This window comes from Phocoena phocoena, chromosome 6 (genome assembly GCF_963924675.1).
Source record: "Phocoena phocoena chromosome 6, mPhoPho1.1, whole genome shotgun sequence".
NCBI lineage: Eukaryota > Metazoa > Chordata > Mammalia > Artiodactyla > Phocoenidae > Phocoena > Phocoena phocoena.
In genome coordinates this window covers 2,550,966-2,571,149 of record NC_089224.1, presented here as the reverse complement: position 1 = coordinate 2,571,149, position 20,184 = coordinate 2,550,966, and the positions used below count along the sequence as shown (strand labels likewise).

The window sequence follows — 20,184 nt, the reverse complement described above, 5'->3', positions numbered from 1 at the left end:
AAGATGCAGGAGAATCAAAGTGGGGGGGGATTGAAACTGAGCAGGACCGTGTGGGACCCTCCCGGGTATAAAAGCTTTTCCATGTCACCTATTTCTTGTTCGTAGGAAAAAGGCTTTCCGCTTCCTAGACCTTTCCTGAGTTCCAAAGGGCAGATTCAAACAGTTACTTATTAGCGGAGGGGTGCAGAAAGAAGCAATAGCGCAAGATGGAGCAGAATCCTGGCTTCTCCTCAGGGGACCTGCATAACAGCCTCATACATGTCTCTGAGCTCTTCTGCAGGAACTAAGGCCCCACCCGGTGGAGGATGGTGACTTCAGGCTGAGCACAAGCACGGGGACCCAGACTGTTTGGAACCAGAGGCTGATGACTGAGATTGCTGGAACACCACCCTGTTACCTCACCACCAACCAATCAGAAGAGGGGTACACACTCCGCAGACCTCCTAGCAAACTGTGCCCATAAAAACTCCTTCCCTGAAACTTACCGAACCAAGTTCATGTGCCGTGGACACACAGTGAGGTCAACAGTACTGACACATCGGACTCTGGAGCAGAGAAGGGTTTATGGCAGGGCCATGCAAGGAGATGGGTGTCTTGTGCCGCAAAAACCGCCAAAGCATTTTTAAAGGCCAAGTGAGGGAGGGGGTGTGGCTGGTTGTTGCACATTTTGTGTAGGAATCCCTTGTTCTTGCAGTTTCTCCACAAAGGTCAGGTCACGATGTTCCTGTAAAGAACAACGTTATTCTTTGTTCTGCAACTTTTTATCTCTGTGTGAATGGAAAAGTGGTGTCCCCTTAAAGGTCAGAGCCTTGAGCACTGGCTCTCCTGTATATTTCAGGCTGCAGGCAACATTCTTAAATCAAAGTGAAAGCAACAGAATACAAAGGTTAAAGTGGAAGAAACAGACCCACTATGGAGTCAGGCTTGTTCTTCCCTCTTACAGCCCTATACGAAACATTTCTCTGCTCCAGACGCGCCCACGGTTTGGTTTGTTAGGCCTCACCCTGCGTGGGGCACATGAGCCAAGCTGGACAACAGGAAGACCAAGGTCTGTTGTGACGCTGACTCCGGTGTCCACTCCTTCACGGGAGGACCTCAGGTCTCAGCCAAACACAACCTGTAGAGTCCATCCCGGGTTCTAACGCTGTGATCCCCGCGTCCCAACCCGGCACGGTCCTGATCTTACGACGGAACATCCAGCGTCCAGGGTGTTGGCAAAGCCGGAGCCCAGGGCCCACCGACTGCAGGGCAAGCCCCACCCCACCCACCGCACCGCTACCGCGCCCTTTCGCCGGCACCGAGACTACAAGTCCCAGCATGCAGCGCGGCCCCTTCCAGCTGGCTCTCGTTCCCAGTCTCTCTCGCCCCAGGTCTCTCCCGCCCACGCTCGCGTCCGCGGAGGGCGTGGCGCCCGTGACCTCTGCGCACTGACGTCGGCGCGCCGACGTGACGTGCTGACGCGGCGCTCCGGGCGCCTCCGCCCTCCAGTCCGGCGGCGGGAGGCCTGGGGCGGCGCTTCGGTTTGTGAGAGCTGCCGTGATGTGAAGGCGCGAGGCCGGTGGGAAGGGCCGGGCCTTGTAGTCTCCTCCTCCGGGTCTGCGGCTCCCCGTCCCAGATGGACAGGGTGTGCGCCGTGTTCGGAGGCTCCCGGGGCATCGGCAAGGCGGTGGCCCGCTTGATGGCCCAGAGAGGCTACCGACTGGCCATCGTCGCCCGGAATCTGCAGGGGGCCAGAGCCGCGGCCGGGGACCTGGGCGGTGGGTACCGACCGGGGGCGCCCCGCCTCCGCGCGGCGAATGTGAACCGCGGCCGATGCGGGTCCGAGAAGCCGTCGTGGGCGCCCTCCTCCCCGGGCCGGTCAGGCTCACCGTGTGGAGCGCGGGGCGGTGCGTGCCGCAGGTGCGGCGCGGTCTGGCGAGGTTTCCCAGTGCGCCTGCGTGGTCTTGCGCGTCGGTACGTGTGCGCATGCGCGGGCAGTGCCGGCCCCGGACGTTTGCGGCCCTTCCAGTCCTGGTTGTACCCGGTCTGCTTTCCTGTGCCCAAAGCACTGACGTCACTACGGTGCTTTGGTGACCATCACCAAGGGACGATGAGATTTGTTCCGCCAGATTCCTTGTCATTGCGCTTAAACTCCATTTACCCCCGTTTATTAGGAATGGATTGTCAGTTTATCTGCGAATTTCAGTTTCTGGGGGGTAGGGAGACTGGGTGCTGTGACGGTCCGAGCTCGCAGCTGTTGTTGAGGTTGTAGGCGGGCCGGGAGCAGGGGCACCGGGTTCACCGTCGGGGGCCGGGGGGGGGGCACCTTTACAGGAACGTCACCGACGGCTTCACCGAAGTGATTACGTGGGCCGCTTGTACGTTATGGACCAGAGAGCATCTCAGCCATGCTTCTTGCTCAGATTCAAAGGGGCGAGAACGTGGGGGTCCTTCTGGGTCACCCCACACCATCAGTGTTGGCTGGACAGGATGAAATCTGCTGGTTGGGTTTCAGGGGTTGTGGGTCCAGCCTGTCTTCAGGTAAGAGCCGAGAGAGAGGCAGATGCTCTGGGGCCTTGCATTTCCTTGAATTACGTCGTCCATGAGTGACGGACTGGTTTTCACCCAGAGAGTATCACTTCCCGGATGACCTACTGTCTTCGAATGTTTAAGGAGATAATTTTAATGTTAATGTATTAGGCAAGGTTAGCCAGAACATAAACAATTGTTTCGTTTTTTTAAAAATCTACAGTTTAGAATGTTAAAGAGGTGTATTATTAAATAAAGAATGCTTTCTTTGAAGTGTAATTTTTTTGGTATTTAAACACTTCAAAAAAAGTGGATATGTTTACAAAGCAGGCAAGAGTTGTTTTTAGTAAAAAAGTTTTAGCATTTTTTTTTTTAACAGCTTCCTGCTTTGTCTTATCTCTCCTAATGGTCAGGCTTGAACAATAGTCATTATAATATATGTGACATAGTTAAACAAACAGAAAAATCCTAGAGTTTATTTCAGGGCCAGGAAACCAATTCATCAAAAACCTAACCGAATTAGACGTTAAGTTTCAAAAAAAAGGAATATAAAACAGAGAAAACTGTTGAATTGCATAGCATGGGGTCAGTGTCAAAGCTATAAATATTGTTAGATGATCATACAAAGTACTTTATTTCTTGTTACCCACCTGCCCCCATCCAGTTTATTAGACTGATCTCCACAAAATCAGGAATCGGGGACATAATCATGTTTTATCTCATGTTCTGGATAGAACAGATCTAGCTCGTAGTAGATGCTTGACAAATGTGTATTGAATCATTTTTAAGTTATACTTTATTAGTAATTCTGATCTAATTTTGTTGTATAGGAGATCATTTGGCGTTGAGCTGTGATGTTGCCAAAGAACATGAAGTTCAAAATACATTTGAAGAGATAGAGAAGAACTTAGGTCGAGTTAATTTCTTGGTAAATGCAGCTGGAATTAACAGGTTGGTCACAAAGTTAAGTACATTTCTATATGTCTTTTTTTCCTTCTATGTCTTTGAATAATATGAATTAACATATTAATTAACTTGTTTTACTTCTCATTGGAAGAAAAACTATGTATTTTGAAACTTGATCTGTCAGTCCACACACTCTTTTCATTCTTTTATATTGAGATTATAGTAAGGGTACACTTCGGTTTTAACATTGTAATCACCACCCATATTGAGCTGCAGAACTTTTCCAGAACCCCAGCAGGCTCTCTCAGTTTCTTCCCAATTATTACTTCCTTATAGGTAACCATGGTCCTGACCTCTGCCACCATATATGTTTTCTCAGTTAATATTAATGGAATCAGAGTGGGTATTTTTGTTTTAATGAATTTAGGACAGAATATTTAGAATAATATAAAAATTTACTTTCTAAGCAAGGCGTAGTGAGGCAGTTACTTCATTCAAGCTATTTTGACCACATGGCCCTACTTTGAGCAGTTAGGGGTATGTGCCCCTCTACTTGAGTGGGGCCAGGGCCTGTCCTCCAAGGGGTCCTTTCTGGCTTATCAGTTGTTATTTTAGTGCCTCAAACCAAGTTTAAAATGTGCTGTCTAAGTGTTCTAGCTCAAATACAAAGCACTTCTTGTATTCTGCATTCAGGGAAAATGTTACATATTTCTTGACTTTTTAATTTGTTTTGTTTTATCCCAATTTTAAATTACATGGTTTTTGTTTTTTCGGTAGGGATAACCTCTTAGTAAGGACAAATGTCGAAGATATGCTATCTCAGCTTCATACTAACCTCTTGGGCTCCATGCTGACATGTAGAGCTGCCGTGAAGACAATGATTAAACAGCAGACAGGGTCCATTGTGAATGTGGGTGAGTCTGACCTCTGTGGGTTTATTATTATCTCATGTACCATAAGAAAGTTATCAAGTAATTTGGAACATATTTACTTGTGAAACTTGGACGGAATGTATCTTTATTATCTGTAGAAAAAGGATTAGATTAACTGATTAATCGGTAAAACAGGAATCACCCATTTACATCCTTCTAGTGGTCAAGCAGGTGTTATATGAGTGACACCACCAGGTATTGGGAAAGTGACAGCACGAGCCAGGTGATACATGACAAAAGGTGCCCAGTGGGGAATGGCTCAGATCCAGCAGGTGGTTGCTGTGCACAAACATGGTGCAGTTTGGCCAGCTATTTGGATTTTTTAAGAGAAATTGGACATCCTGTTGTGTTTTTTTTAACTTTTAAAAATATTTATTTATTTATTTATATTTGGCTGTGTTGGGTCTTTGTTGCTGCACGCAGGCTTTCGTTGTGGTGAGTGGGGGCTACTCTTCATTGTAGCGCACGGGCTTCTCACTGTGGTGGCTTCTCTTGTTGTGGCTCGCGGGCTCTAGGCGCGCAGGCTTCAGTAGTTGTGGTACACGGGCTCAGTAGTTGTGGGTCACGGGCTCTAGAGCTCAGGCTCGGTAGTTGTGGCGCACGGGCTCAGTAGTTGTGGCTCACGGGCTCTAGGCACACGGGCTTCGGTAGTTGTGGCGCACGGGCTTAGTTGCTGTGCGGCATGTGGGATCTTCCCGGACCAGGGCTTGAACCCATGTCCCCTGCATTGACAGGCGGATTCTTAACCACTGTGCCACCAGGGAAGTCCGAACATCCTGATTTCTATGTGAAACCGAATTTTCAAACTGGGCAAGAAATTAAAAACTTTTTGATAGTGGGGGCTAAAAAGTGATTTCTACACTGCTTACATGGGTCACTAATAAATCTAGTTCAGAGGTCTAAGAGGAGGTTTACTTAAGAGAACAACCTTTTCAGTTTTTTAGGGTGATGTAAGTAACTCCTGGACTTCAGTTCACCTACCCACAGGGCAGACAGACTGTAGAATGTGCCTATAGACCTTAAAATGCAAAGTGGCTTGAGGTTGTATTTCAGTCTGACAGTTTGAAAATAGCAGCATGCCATCTGCCTTTTAAGTGGCGATACCGTAGAAGGCCACAGAAGGGGGTTGCTGCTCTGTTAAAGTCAGTGACCCTGTTCTTTCTAATGCAGGAGCTGTCTTTCCAAGCCAGAATATAGGGTTTATATATAGGGTTTAAAACAGAATATAAGGGTTTTTAAAGCCAGAATATAGGGGTTTTCTTTTTTAAAAATGAGGAAAGGAAAGAATACTGTGCTAGTAAGAAGTAGAACATTTTTGACATTTACCCTTAAAAATGTGAGAGGTCAGTTTTCTTATAAAAGCTTAGTAAATGAGTTGACCTTTGCCTTCTAACACAGCCAGATATGACTTGGGTTCTTGTAAGCTGGTACACTGGCCTGTATGTTTCACCTGGTAAAGTGGGGTGTATTTGTTTAACTCTAAAATATCCCCCTTTTAGATATATATAAAAAGCCCATATCTGTCCTTTGTTTACATGCAAACTTTTAGACTCATGCTGAAAGTAAATAAAAATAGAGTATTGAAAATAAGCTAGGGGACTCTTATCACAGAGGGAACTACTTTAAACTGCGAGAAAGTCCATTGTATTTCAGAAGTTATCACTCTGACAGGTGAACTGTAGCCTATGGCGTGAAATAAAGCTGCTCCAGCCTCATGCTTGGCCTTTCCTCTTAAGCCTGCATTGTTCTTTCTTTTTTGTGTCTCTCCTTGTTTTTCTTTCTCCCCAAACCCCTTTCTCTCTCCACTTGCGTTTCCTGTGTCTGATGTGTCTTTTCTCTCTTTCTCTGCTTCATATTTCTCTTCCTTTGTCATTAACTGGCATGGGACATCTGACGTGGTTAAATATTTTAATATTGGACTTGTTGATTATAATTTGAGAAGTATTTGGAATGTTCTCTTTATCTAAAATTAAATTACTTTCTCAAAAATTTTCTGAGGCTCTTGATTAATTTTTATATCATAAGTATAGGTCACTGGTGGAGAAGATTATTTCCCCAATTTCTCTTCTGCAAGAATTTATTTCCATACAGTTGATACTTGAATTATAAATTATTCTTTCATATTCATATAAATGAAGCCACCCAAGTATCTTTATAGTAGGCAGTACAGGTTAGTACATCACTGAAGGTAACTAAATTGCAATTTTACAGATAGTGTGCGATTGAAACTTTGCTAATTTAGATTGATAGTAGTTGAAATTTAGTAAGATTTATCCTCAGATGAACTATTTTTTTTAGGTGGAAATAAATACTTATATGTGTGGTAGAATCATGAAATGAGCCTTTATCTGACTTCTTTTTTTTTTTCTGGTTTTAACCTTTTCTTGTTGGAAGCCTTTGTAAGTACTGTAGGATTTTCGTCATGTTTGTCCTCCTCAGAGATGAGAATGGGTTCCTGTCACTTAATGGATCCGTTCTCAACCCCTGCCTGGCACTCAGGGTTTCCTGTGAGCTTCTTTTGGATCCTGTTTTCTCTATGTATCTGAGCAGACTCAGACCCTAAGTCTTACTACTCAAATGACAATGGTTAGGATTCCTAATTTTAGCCAAGGACAGGGTAGAATAGTTTGTACTTTGTTTACTGTAGAGCATCTGAACATTCAGAATAGTAGCCCCATTAATTGGTTTGAATTTGCTCTCATTTCTTTTTCCAGGAAGCGTTGTAGGTGTAAAAGGCAGTTCTGGCCAGTCCGTGTACAGCGCCAGTAAAGGCGGGCTAGTTGCGTTCTCGCGCGCTCTTGCGAAAGAAGTAGCAAGAAAGAAAATTAGAGTGAATGTAGTTGCGCCAGGTAAGTGGGAACTTTTTTTTCTCTTAATGTATATGCATCTATGGCTTTTTACGACAACAGTAAAGACTGTTTTTGTGTCTGTAAGTACGTCATCATCATCAGGCACTTCTCAGAGGTGCTGGGACAGGAGCAGGGGACCTGCATTGTTACTCAGTCCTGGAGCAGTGCTGCCCGGGAGGACATGACCTTGGTCTGATGGGACTCAGGGGGCCGGGATGCTGCATCTGTACTAAAACCACAAGAGAAACTTCTCATTTAAAGTCAGTTGTATTTAAGTTAAGAACTCCCAAGAGCTGAATGTAAGAATTTCAAGTAAGTGGGCTGGGGAGTGCTGGTAGCATACACCCTGCAGGTGAACGGGTCCAAGTTGTGTCCCTTTGGAGAACTGTTTCCATTTTAATTATCTTTCTCCTTTTCTTGGGATGTTTCATTGATTTGCTGCTCGCTGGGCTACAGCATTTGTTAATTTAGACTTTGTCAGTTTGTCAAAGCAGAACTTTCCAAGTAATGCATCTATTACCTAATGTATTCCATATGTCTAGATTAAAGAAATAACACATCTTTATATCTAAAATATCTGAATAGCTCTATAATACAGTGTGCTTTTAATAACAGTGTGAACCAGAGGAGATAATCCAACAGGGCTGTGTAGATGATGTCGTTTGCACGTTTCATGCGGTAATCCCCTACAATAACTGACGTACTGGTGACCTCAGAGACACTGCTGGTTCGGTTCCAGGCACTGCAGTAGAGTGCATGTCACAATAAAGCGGGTCAACAAACCTTTTGGTTTCCCAGTGCACATATAAGCTGTGTTTACACTATGCTGTAGTCTATTAAGTGTGCAGTAACACTATATCTGTAAAGACAGTGTTCATACCTTAATTGAAAAATATTGCTAAAAAATGCTAACCATCATCTGAGCCTTCAAGTCAGGTTGTCGTGCGGACATCAAAGACCACTGATTACAGATACCACAGCAAGTACAGTAATAATGAAAAAGTTTGAAATATTTTGAGAATTACCAAAATGTGACACAGAGACATGAAGTGAGCAAATGCTATTGGAAAAATGGCGCCAATGGACTTGCTTGATCCAAGGTTGCCCAAAACCTTCAACTTGTAAAAAAACGCAGTGTCTGCAAAGCGCAATAAAAGGAGGTCTGCCTGTACCGCAGAAAGCCAGTGTTTGTACAGAGCAAGAATGATCGGAGGTCACCTGTGTTTGCTTCCAAAATGGAGAAGACACCTTTCACTGGTGTCACTGGGCCCCAGAGAGCTACCCCGTATTCACGTTAGAATTTCAACACAAAGAAAAATTTGAAGGAGAAAATATATTTTACGCAGACTCAGGAGGAAGAAACATCTCTTGAAAAGTCACTCTGGGAAGTAGTAGGTTGTAACAGTGATTTTAGCTGTGGTTGCCTCTTTAGTGAGCGAAGGGGGCACTCTGAGGCCTGCTGTGTGATGGTGCGGGGAGCAGTGGTGGCACGTGGTAACAGAAGTGAGGGCACGCACGCCGGCCACCGCAGGTTCTAGCCCGTGTGTGGGAGGTATTCCTCAGAGGAACTCAGGCTGCTAAAATCCGACCTGTTTGGGAGTGGCCGACAATGAACGTGGTTAGAGAGGTGGGAATTTAAGGAATCTTCAGGAGTAGAAGTCATGGGGCATGAGGTGGGGGTGGGGTGGGGGGTGCACGGTGGTGGGCTCGCAATAGAGCGGGCCGCCTGTGGAGAATCCATCAGGAACACTGGTGTTCTTGTGAAGCCTGTAGGAAGACCAAGCCAATAGGGCGCAGGTCACCTGGAAGACAAAGCCAATGTGATGTGGGCTCAGTACCGCAGCAGTCAGAGCCTCCTGGAGAAGGCGAGGGGGGCGTTTTATAAAGTGCACCTGTTCCTTTCACTGTGCTGAGTGAGGCACTCCACACGAGTTGAAAATATTGATGGATTAAATAGGACGCAAAGCCAGTTTAGCCTGGTTGGTCTGTTACAGGTAATTGGAAAATATTGAAACAGAATGATGGGAATTATAGTTTAAGTTGCTAAAGGCTAAAGAAATTCTCCAACTTGTGCTAAGACTTTTTAAATAAATTCAAATGTACAACTTAGAGCTGGTTTGTTGCTTTTCAAATTAGTTGCCCCAGTTTGTAACCAAGTTTATTCCATTTGGTAGCCGTCTGCACCCATGAACACAAAGCATTCTACAAGTGACTGAAGTCCCATTTTAAACCTGGATTTCCACTGTGTGCCGAGTGACCTTCAGGGCAGAAGGGAGAGGGGGTGGAGTGACTGTGGGCGTGCTCCTTCAAGGCAGAGCTGCAGAACCCGCCTCCGCCTGGGCCAGAACAGGCGCAGGATTAGGAGGAAAAGCTTCTGCTGAAGCGCAGTTCAACAAGGTTAAATTGCCCCAAATCTCCAGTTTTAAACACACGTCTCCCTTTCTGATGTCCACACGTTTTGAGGCTCCCGGGAGTAACTGAAACAGCCAGCGAGCACGCAGGCGCCAAAAGACAGCACTGTGGGTGCGCGGAGTCCACAGGATGGTGGGGGCAGGTGCGAGCGCTTCAGAGTATGTACGTGAAAACGTATCAGGCGCTCCCAAACCTGAAAGGCAGAGTCTCCGGGACTGTCCTGTCACTCCTGTCGGAATAGGCCAGGACCATTGAGAGTGTGAGTGCTAAGTACGGTGCTTCTAAGATGAGTCAGAAACATACCAGGTAGCGTCCCAAGGTGTATAAACCAGTTAAGCACATATAAAGTTAGTACTGGTCCAGTTAGAAATACAAAATGAAAATTATGGAAGCTGCCTCAAATATCTGCGGTTCCACAAATTTACAAGCAGACCTGTGTAACAAAGTAGACTCTGGTTTTAAGAAAACATTGCAGTTCAGTATTCCAAACACAGTCTCCGGTCCCAGCGGTAACCTCAGAAATCACGTCTCTGGAGAGTAGAACCATTTATATGTTTGTACAAATTTGCAGATAACAAAATAAACAAAAAAGTACAGAAGACCTGTCCAAGGCTGACGTTTAGTCTGGTTTTTTTTCCAAAAGAGTTGACAAGTCCACGAATTGAGCAGGTTGATATCGGGCTGTTCGTTCTCGTGTGAGTGTGTGGCAGTGGAGCCGGTCCCAAGCTGCTCCCTGGAGGTGTAGGCAGAGCTAGGGTGGCTCACAGAGCACGGGGGAGATGAGAGCGTGGCAGCGTGAGAAAGTGTGCGCTTCGCCCAGCCCAGATGCATGCCAGCGCGCACGTGCGTGCGCACACACGGTTACATATTTGTCAGACACACGTTTGTGCGTTTATCTAAAACTTATTAAAATAACTACTGATTATGCCTTTTGCTTTATGGAGAAGGAAGCCGTTAATTAGCCTGTGAATTGATACTCATAGATAAGAGTAGTTTAGAACCTGAATACTTACAAAATGATTAGAAGTAATTCTAAAATGATTGGGAAAAGTTCTAAAATGAGTAGTTCTAAAATGATTGCGAAAAAAATCAAGTAATGAACTGGTGCCTAGAAAAAAATTTCTTGTACCTTATATTGTATATGAGATCTTTATTTTAAAATTTTGCACTGATTATGGGATAATGTTAGATGGACAGGATCTTAGTGATGATTTATTCTAGTCATCTTAACTGTTTAGAAGACTGGGCCCCAAGAGACAGAGTGAGTTGCCCAAGGTTCCACAGCTAGTTTTTGGTGGAACTGTTACAAAAGCTTTATCTTTTGATTGTCAGCTAATAAGCCTTAAAAATTATGGCCCCTTAAATTTGTTTTATATCATTAAAAGATTTAGGTCTTTTCTTTTGCTATTATGTTCTGTCTAAAATATCTGGAATCTTCCAATTTTATAACTTTTACCTCTACATTATTTGCCTTTTGACAAATTACTAGTTGATAAAAATAGCCTGGATTAATTAAGAGACTAGTAAAAAGGTGCTAAAACTCAAATCTGCATCATCATTCATTAGCTGGTGTGATAGAAGGTTGGTTAGTGGATTGTTGAGGGCAGTGAGTGTTCTCCTGTGTCTCTGCCAGTCGCCGTGGGACCTTTGACCCAGCTTGCTGTGGGCACTGGAGCTGGCCCGCTGGGGGCTCGTAAGGCCACCCTGGCCGCTCTGCTCCGTGGGCCCTAGAGCTGGTGTTGCGTTTGGCACCAGTGCTGAACCAGCAGGGACCAGGGAATTGTTGGAATGTCCTGGCAGGCCTCTTGGTCTACAGCGTTCCATCGTCCCAATTCATTGTTTAGTCAGAGACCAGCTGAGTTCAAGCATTCCAAATCCATGAACATTTGATAAATGACTCGATTTAGATACATTCATTTTTGGGGGGGAAAAAAGGAAAAAAAGAAAATCTCAAAGCTGCATTGTGGTCTTGGCCCTGCTTTCTGTGTGTGTGTGCTTTGTGCAACCCGATTGATTTTCGTGTTAGCTGAGTTTAACCATGTATAGAGTAGATGATTTATGGTTTGGGGCAGCATGTGTGTGCTTCTCTCTTTTTTAGGGATTGCAGTAGTGTGGGTGATGAAGAGTTAACTCTAGGTCACGGTGATCTCGAAGCTGGATGGTGTCAGGGTAGTGCAGGTGTTCCTGATCCCGATTCTACTCATTCATTCAGCAGACTTCCCGGGTGTCTCCTGTATGTGAGTGCTGGCAACGCTCCAAAATCAGACACGAGTAAGCTAGTTCTGCCACAAGGAAGAAGTACAGTGGGAAAGACAGGTGTATAGACGAATAATTACAGTGCCATGTGATGAGTGCCAAGCAGGTACCCCTGTGATGCTATGGAAACGCTGGAGAAGGAATGCTTAATTTTGTCAGGGTTAATTAGTTGTCAAGGCAACAGGCTAAATAGTTCAAATCCAGTTTGTATATAAAGGGAAGTTTTATGAGTGTTAGGGATGTGTGTTTGTATAGCCTTTCCTAAAGATCTTACTTTGTAGTGCAGTTTACACTGAAGGAAAGAAAAATCCTGTTGCTAAAAAATGTGGACACTGAGCAGGGTGACCTTTTATTATCTTGGCTGTAGTGTAATATATTATATTGGCTGCGCTATAAGCATGGTATGAACATGCTTCACTAATTAGAAGCAAAGTACAAGTTGAAATGGTAGCGTTAAATCGAGTCTATGGACTATTAACTTTATTTTAGATAGTAATTTCTACTAGATTCTTCAGATCCTTTAACGGAGTTGATAAACATCAGAATTGATATGTTTATTTTTAATGTTAGTTTTCCTCGTCATCTGCAAATGGAGTTTCCAATTAAGTTAAAAACAGTTAAAAAGCAAATCATAATAGGAAAAACAAGGGACAAGCACAATAATAAATTAGGCTATCATTTGCTGCCTAATATTTTTAACTTTTTAAAGATGAATTAGTTGCTAAGTTTTGGTATTACATTAACTATAAATTTCTCATCATGGATAAATGTTACTGATTGGAAAATATTGAATATGAGAAACAGAATATTTGATAAATTGAAACTATATTGGATACAGTGCTTTTTTTTCTTTTTTTTTTGGCTGTACGCGGGCCTCTCACTGTTGTGGCCTCTCCCGTTGCGGAGCACAGGCTCTGGACGCACAGGCTCAGCGGCCATGGCTCACGGGCCCAGCCGCTCCGCGGCGTGTGGGATCCTCCCGGACCGGGGCACGAACCCATGTCCCCTGCATCGGCAGGCGGACTCTCAACCACTTCGCCACCAGGGAAGCCCAATACATTGCTTTTAAAAATGTGTTTTCAATAGATAACACAAACATGTACAAAATTCAAAAGTACAAAAAGGCATAGAGTGCAAAGTGAGTCTTCTCTAGCCATTCAGTTCCTTCCTCAGAGGCAACCAACCACGGTCAGCTAGTTCTCTCTGTATTTCATATATAAGTCAGTAGAGCATATATATATATATATACTGTCGACTGAAAAAAAAAGCACAACCTAAAAATTGAGAATTAGGTTTTATTTGGCAGACTTTCTGAGGGCTTAAGCCTGGGAGGCGGCCTCTCAGACAGCTCCGAGGGGCTGCTCCCAAGAGGTAAGGGGGAGCCAGGATGTAGAGGAGTTGTTGCAACAAAGGCCAGGTAATCGGAACATCAAAAGATGACTGTTAATTAAAGAAAACCAGACATCTCAAGTTAAGGAATTTAGTGCTTTTCTACGTATGGGAAGACGCAAGAGTCTGGGCTCACTGCAATCATTCCTTTGATCTGCACCTCAGCTCTCTGGGGCCAGAGTCGTTTGCTTTCCTATCTGTCCCATCCTGAGTCCCCTCAGGGCTCACCGTTGGGGGCAGCTGTAGTGGCTTGATGGCTGCAACAGCCTTTGTTTACTTTTTTTTTTGGCGCCGAGGCTTGTGGGGTCTCAGTCCCCAGACCAGGGATTGAACCCATGCCCCCTGCAGTGGAAGCACAGAGTCCTAACCACTGGACCACCACTTTGTTTACTGATACGACAGGCAACATTTTTCATTCACAATACATATTTTTAAGAAAACACAAATTGATCATACTATTCAGAATGTTCTGTGCCTCGCTTTACTCGTGGAACAGTCTATTCTGGAGTTGATTCCATATAGAGAACTGCTTCACTTTTTAAAATAACAGCTCCATGGAAATATAACTCACGTACCTCATAATTTACCCATGTAAAATGTCCAATTCAGTGGGTTTAGTGTAGTCACAGAATTGTTCCATCATCACCCTGATACATTTGAGAACATCGTATTTTCATCATGCCAAAAGAAACCCTGTAGCCGTGAGCATTCACTCCCCATTTCCCTCCAGTCTCCCCAGCCTTTAGCACCCACTCATCTACTTTCTGTCCCTGTCATACGAAGTGTGGTCTTTTGTGACTGCTTCGCTGTTTTTAATGGCTGAGTTAAAAGACAATAATGCCTGTTTTATGGGTGCGCTGTAATTCATTCAACCTGTGCCTCTCATTGGGCACTTCGGTTGTTTCTGATCTTTTGCTGGTCCGACTAGTAATGCAGTGACAGTACTTGTAAGTGATTTATTTTGCACATGTGTGAGTATATATATGAGTGTCATCTTGGGACTGAACCTGCCAGGGCTCAAAGGGTACGTGCCCTTAACGTCTGGACAGTTGGTACAGCAGTCATGTATTTCTACAGGGCACCCTAAGTGTTTTGCTCCCTCTCCTCCCTTGTTTTAGTTGCAGAGCTTTTATGTTTACTCCTGGGACAAAGTCTTGCCGGCAGGTGCTTGCAGAAGCTTGCAGCTACTTAAAACAGATATTGCTTTAGGTGCTGTTGTGTGCTGTTCAGTGTGGTGTTGATTTTTTACACTGCTTCCCTGTACACTTTTACAAGCGTAATATTAGAACATACACATTTGTTCTGGTTAAAATCTTGGTCTAGATTTTGGCAACAGCCTTGTTTTATCTCCCTAAAAAAGTGTCTTGGATTATTTTAATTCCTTCTAGGTCCTAGGAACTTATATCAGAGAATGGACATGTAAGCAGAGAGCTATATTAGACAGTGCACATCCCACAATTGGTAGTACTGGTGTCTAAAACTGGCTAAAGTCCTGGCGTCTTATTTAGATATAAGCTCTCTGCTGTATGTCAAAATATTTAAAACTAAAACAGTGACCAAGTCATATGGAAGTGAGATGCTGTTTATTTATACTCTATAGGTAGCCAAAAATGGGTCAAGGAAGTACATTTCCTTGGGAGCTGACCAAATATAAGCTCTCACTGGACGAGAGCCACACACTTGCTTTTCTGAGAAAGGGTATCCTGTTCCTAAAGAGCTCCTATCTCTCAGAAGTGTACTGAGCGTGCCATCACCGATGTGGAACTGCAGCAGCGGTGTCCTGTTCTGTTGGCCGAGCGCCTGTTGCTCAGTTATCTCTCTGGCTTAAGGAGTGACAGCTTTGCAGCCCGCCGAAGCCTCTAACTCCCATAGGTGATCCACAGTGACGCCATCTGTGGACAGTGGCACCAACTGGGAGTTTGTAATTTTTATAACCCAGCTTGAAAGGTGTTGTAAATATATATGTAGTAAAGTGAGTAGTAAAGTGAAATTTCCAGAGCTTTATAAATAAAGTGGGAGAATGCTATGGGAGAGCATCTTCTGGGGCCAAGGAGAGATCATAAATTGGGAAACAACACAAGCACAAAACGGGTGTGTGCAGTGTTTACAAACGACTAATATCTCTGCTCAGGTCCCACGAGATTTGATAGAGAGTCTAGGAGACGTTATATGCAGTGCCCTGGTTGTGGATATATTTATAATTCAGGATCATGTAATTTATGAGCTGTAGCATAAAATGATAGTGAAATTTGGTAGAGTCTGGACTACTTTATCACTAGAGACTAGCTTCATGTTTTTTTTGGATTTCTGATAAATTAGGGGACGATATATATGAATTTGAAGAAGCTGCAGATAGAGTTTTAGTTTTAGTAAAACCGCTGTGCGTGAGACTAGTGGTGGATACATGATGAGATGCATTTGTCGGAACATAGACCTGTCCAACCCAAAGGGCTTCCCCTGGGGTAAACCATGACTTCACTTAATAGCGTGTGAGTGTTGGTTCACCAGATGCAGTGTGCTAAGGCAGGGTGTTAATAATTGGGGGGGTGCAGGGGGAAGGCAGTGTTTTATGAGGTATGTGGGGACTCCCTCCACTTTCTGATCAGTTTTTTTGTAAACCTAAAGCTGCTCTAAAAAATAAAGTCTATTAATTTAAGAAGAAGAAAAAAAAAAAGCTGCTGACGGTGAGAGGACGGTGCTTGCGTTTGGGACAGGTTCCTGCTCTCTGTATCCGACATCATGGTCCAGGAGGAGAAGCCAGCGTTGGGGACGGCTTCTCTCCCTCTCAGCCTGGCCTCCACCTCCCACTGCACTTTTAGGCTTTCAGCGCAGAGTCCAGCGCTGGCCGGCAGCTGTGCTGTGAGGCCTGTCCGTCCAGCTGTCCGTTCGCAGTGGGAGAGCCCCTGGAACTCCCCCTGTGAAATGACGCCCTGATCCTCCACTTGGTGGGAGCAGTCGAGGGAGAGCCGGCCCGCGGGGCGGGGGCCCGAGCAGCCTGAGGCTGTGCTGGACCCGCGGGCTCCGCTCTCTCCCCGACAGATCTGAGCCCTCACGGACATGAGTCCAGGCCGTGGCGTCGGACGAGGCCTGTCTCCTGTCAGAAGCACGCGTGTGTCAGTCTGTCTGCTTCGGTGGCTGGCTCCCGTGGCTGGCTCTGGAGGACCGGGTCGATCCCACGGCCGCATCTCTGTGGCAGAGGCCTGCCTTCTCGCCGTTTCACTGCCTGAATCTCCCTTCCTGTCTGCAGTCTGCCTTTCCGCACCTCGCGCCCTGTTCCAGATCTGCCTTTTTCCCAGGGTGAAAACACTTCTGGTGGCCTCTCACAGACCGTGTGGCCTTACATTCCCCCAGAAGCTGGGCACCTCAGTTCCCTTCAGCACAGCCTGAGTAACAACTCGGATGAGCATCCACTGGTGCTTGCTGAACAGGAGCTCTTCCAGCCACGCGGCTGCAGTGTAAGAACTGGGGGTCTTTGAGGGGAAATACGACGACCCATGACGAGGCATACCTTCATCCTGGAGTCGTAGCTATGTAGAGCTGAAGTCTGTCATTCTCAGTCTACTGCCCCTGTTTTACGAGACAGGAGCAGGCTGCAGTTTAGATGGTGCATGCTGCCCAGCTGTTAGCTTGCAGAGTACAGCGGAGCGGGGGACGGAAGCTAGTGGGGGGTGTCCTCACCCAATGCCCTGCTTGCCACGAAATGCCACCTCTGAGAAGACGTCAGCGGAGCCACCTAGAAGTTGAGCTAACCGGTAGTCACGAGGTCTTTCTTGCAGCGCGTTTTTACTGTAGCTTATTAAGGTCTGTTTTGTTTTTTAAGATTAAAATGCATCATTGATTTTCTGCCAAGGGTTGAGAGTTAGTGGGGAAATATTTTATGCCAATTTTGCTAGAATTCAAAACAACCTTAGAGTAAATAATTGTATCATGAACTCTTTGAGAAGATGACCTGGATATTTAAATGTTAGATTCGTGATTTATTCAGTCGACGTTGTAGGCATGTGAAGTGCGTTCTCTTCCTGATTCACTTTCTGAGGCACCTTTGACCCTGAAGTGTGTCCAGAGGCTTCGGATCCAGGAGCCCTGCGACCCTGCTTGTTGGGTAGCCGCAGCCTGTGCAGTACTGGGATCTTCCTGTAGGTGGAGCTCCGCTCACAGCGCACCCATGACGCGGTTTCATCACAGTTGTACTTTGCCTTCTTTTTTTAAGTCTAAATGATGAGTAGCGTACAGAATACTGATTATAGAAGTTATTGGTAATATGTATTAATATGTATCAGACTAATCTCACAAGATTTCCGTAATAGATATGCAGTTCTTCTGTGCTATGAACCATTTAGAACTGGTACTCCATATATTATGTCACTTTAACTACAGCTCTTGCCACTTGAGAACATGTTCTCTGCAAACCTTATTGCACGCAGCACTGCCGTGTTAACTTTAAAATTTAAAAATTTTCTGTGTATACTTGCATCAGGATTGGATAATTCCATTAGATTTTTTTTCTTATAGGAACATTGGAAATACTGGTCTTTCTAATCATCAGCTAGCTTAGATATAGCACATGAAACTAATTTTTGTCAGACCTGCCAAATCAGGTCATGTGACCATGTTTGTGATGCTTTTCTTCCCTCTACTCCCCCACTCCACCCCTAATCAAGTGAAAATTAATCACTTGTGTGGTTCTTTGTGTTCACCTCTATCAGGATATTCACCCAAGTTCCTTTTGTTATAATTAGGGGTGCAAGTGAGTGTTTCCTCCCTAGGTTACAGGTTCCTTAAGGAATGGAATTTTTATTCATGTTTATATCTATCCAATCATATTGTGCTACGAGTTGGGTCAAATATTTTAGTGTTCAGTAAATGTTCATTGGGTTAAATTGAATAAAAATTGAGTACTTGGGTACTGATTGCTAGCAAAACTCTGTATTTCCTAAACAAGGTTTATTAATCATCTCAAATTTTCAGCAGCGAATTTATTTTTTTTTGAAATTGAGCAAGTGTCTTAGTGTCTGCCCTTTTCGACTGAATGAGCAAACATTTCTCTTTCAGGATTTGTTCATACAGATATGACGAAAGACTTGAAAGAAGAACATTTAAAGAAAAACATCCCTCTTGGGAGGTTTGGAGACCCCCTTGATGTGGCCCATGCAGTCGTGTTTCTTTTAGAGTCTCCGTACATTACAGGGCACGTCCTGGTGGTGGACGGAGGCTTGCAGCTCACCATGTAGCCGACTGATACAGCTATTATTAGAGTCAAGGGCACACACTGTTATACCTGCATCCGCTAATCAAACCTACTGATGCTACAAATGTTGATTTCCATCTTTATGTGAATATGTCTGTAGAGGACAGTATGTGACCAGCTGTGCTTTCTAAATGACACGTACCTTCCAGGCTGCAGCAGTGTTACTGTGTAGTCGCCCCTCGGTACCCACAGGGATCTGCCCTAGGAGCCCCAGAGTCTTCAGATGCTCCGGTCCCTTACATACCGCAGCCTGCATAGTATTTGCATATAACCTACGTATACTTTAAATCATCTTTAGATTATGCATAATACCTAACACAGTGTCAATGCTGTGTAAATAATTGAAGTACAGTGGAAATGCAGTGTATTTTTGGAATTTGTGAAATTTTTAAAAAAATATTTCCTATCCGTGATTGGTTGAATATGGATGTGGAAGTCATGGATGCAGAGGGCTGACTGTATAGGCATTTTGCAAGTGATATAAACAGGTGTTATCTTAATTTATACATTTTGTGGCAAAAGTGGGAAAAATTATATGGTCTAATTGTCATTAGTTGTTTCGTTGTATCAGGCTGAATACTCCAGAAGTTAACCCTGGAGGCCATTGCCAAAGTAAGAGTATTTACAGGGCGTGGGTAGGTGTCAATACCTTAGCAGCCCTGCTAGAGTTAAACATTGTATCCCTTTTTCCCCTCGGACAGTCATTCGATTTACAGGTTGAAAACGAATGTGGAGTTTGGTTTCTTTGCGTGGCATCGCTCCTTCTTGAGCCACTGGGCACAACAAACTGCAAGTGCAGGTGTGGACGGTTGACCCATCCTGTGGAAATGCTCAAAGATAGTGAGAGTTAACCCTTACTGTTGTAATACCCGGTACAGGTGTGAGCTGCATAGATCTCATCAACTTAGGAAGTGGAAGTGTTTTGTTTTTTGTTTTGTTTTTTTAAATCCACAAAGACAGTTTAGCAGGCTACTTAAAAACAGCAATAATAATATTCTTGCCTGACATTTTAGAAAACTAATAATTATGAACAACCATAAATAAGTAAATATGCAGTAACAGTGGGTTAAATGTCTTTACAAGGAACAGGTTAAGCATTAGTCTTAAAAGAAGACGTTTGCCTGAGATTAGAGATGAAGACGCAAACTGAGTGAAAACATCAGATGACGTCTACTTTGCGTTGAACTGTTTTGTGGGGAATACTGTGATCATTTTAAATGTCACTGGATTCATGTTGATTTTTATAATTTGTCATTTTAAAATGTTTTAAATATTTATTGCACCTTAAACAGCAATCTTTTTACAATTTTATTGGAGCCGAAATGATTTTATGTAAACAGATTTAATTTTGTATTGAAAGTCAGTGCAAACGTATTAATAGGATATATTAAATAAATGCAGAGTAATAAAAGTAAAATAACAAAGTCAAATCTGTGTTCCAAATCAAGATTCCTGATTCCTCAAAAATTATTTTGCGCTGATCTTCAAAATAGCCTTCTTTACTTCGAGAAGTCTGTTTAGGACGTGAGCAAGCCAGTTAGGTGTAAGTTACTATTGTAACCGGACGGTCTGCTCACCGCAGACACGGCGGTGCACAGACCGCACTCAGGCGTGCACAGTGCCCGGCGCTCGCAGGGAAGCAGCGGTCGGGGCGGTGTCCGGCGTCCTGCGCACAGAGCACGCG

General features: G+C 44.4%; 1 protein-coding gene across 1 annotated transcript; it reads left to right on the top strand.

The window, feature by feature from the left end:
- The first annotated feature begins 1,615 nt into the window (after positions 1-1,615).
- Positions 1,616-18,483, top strand: CBR4 (carbonyl reductase 4). Its single transcript, XM_065879615.1, has 5 exons — positions 1,616-1,757; positions 3,339-3,459; positions 4,192-4,328; positions 7,061-7,195; positions 18,305-18,483. The coding sequence occupies exons 1-5, from the start codon at positions 1,616-1,618 to the stop codon at positions 18,481-18,483; spliced, it is 714 nt and encodes a 237-aa protein (XP_065735687.1).
- Positions 18,484-20,184: the final 1,701 nt, after the last annotated feature.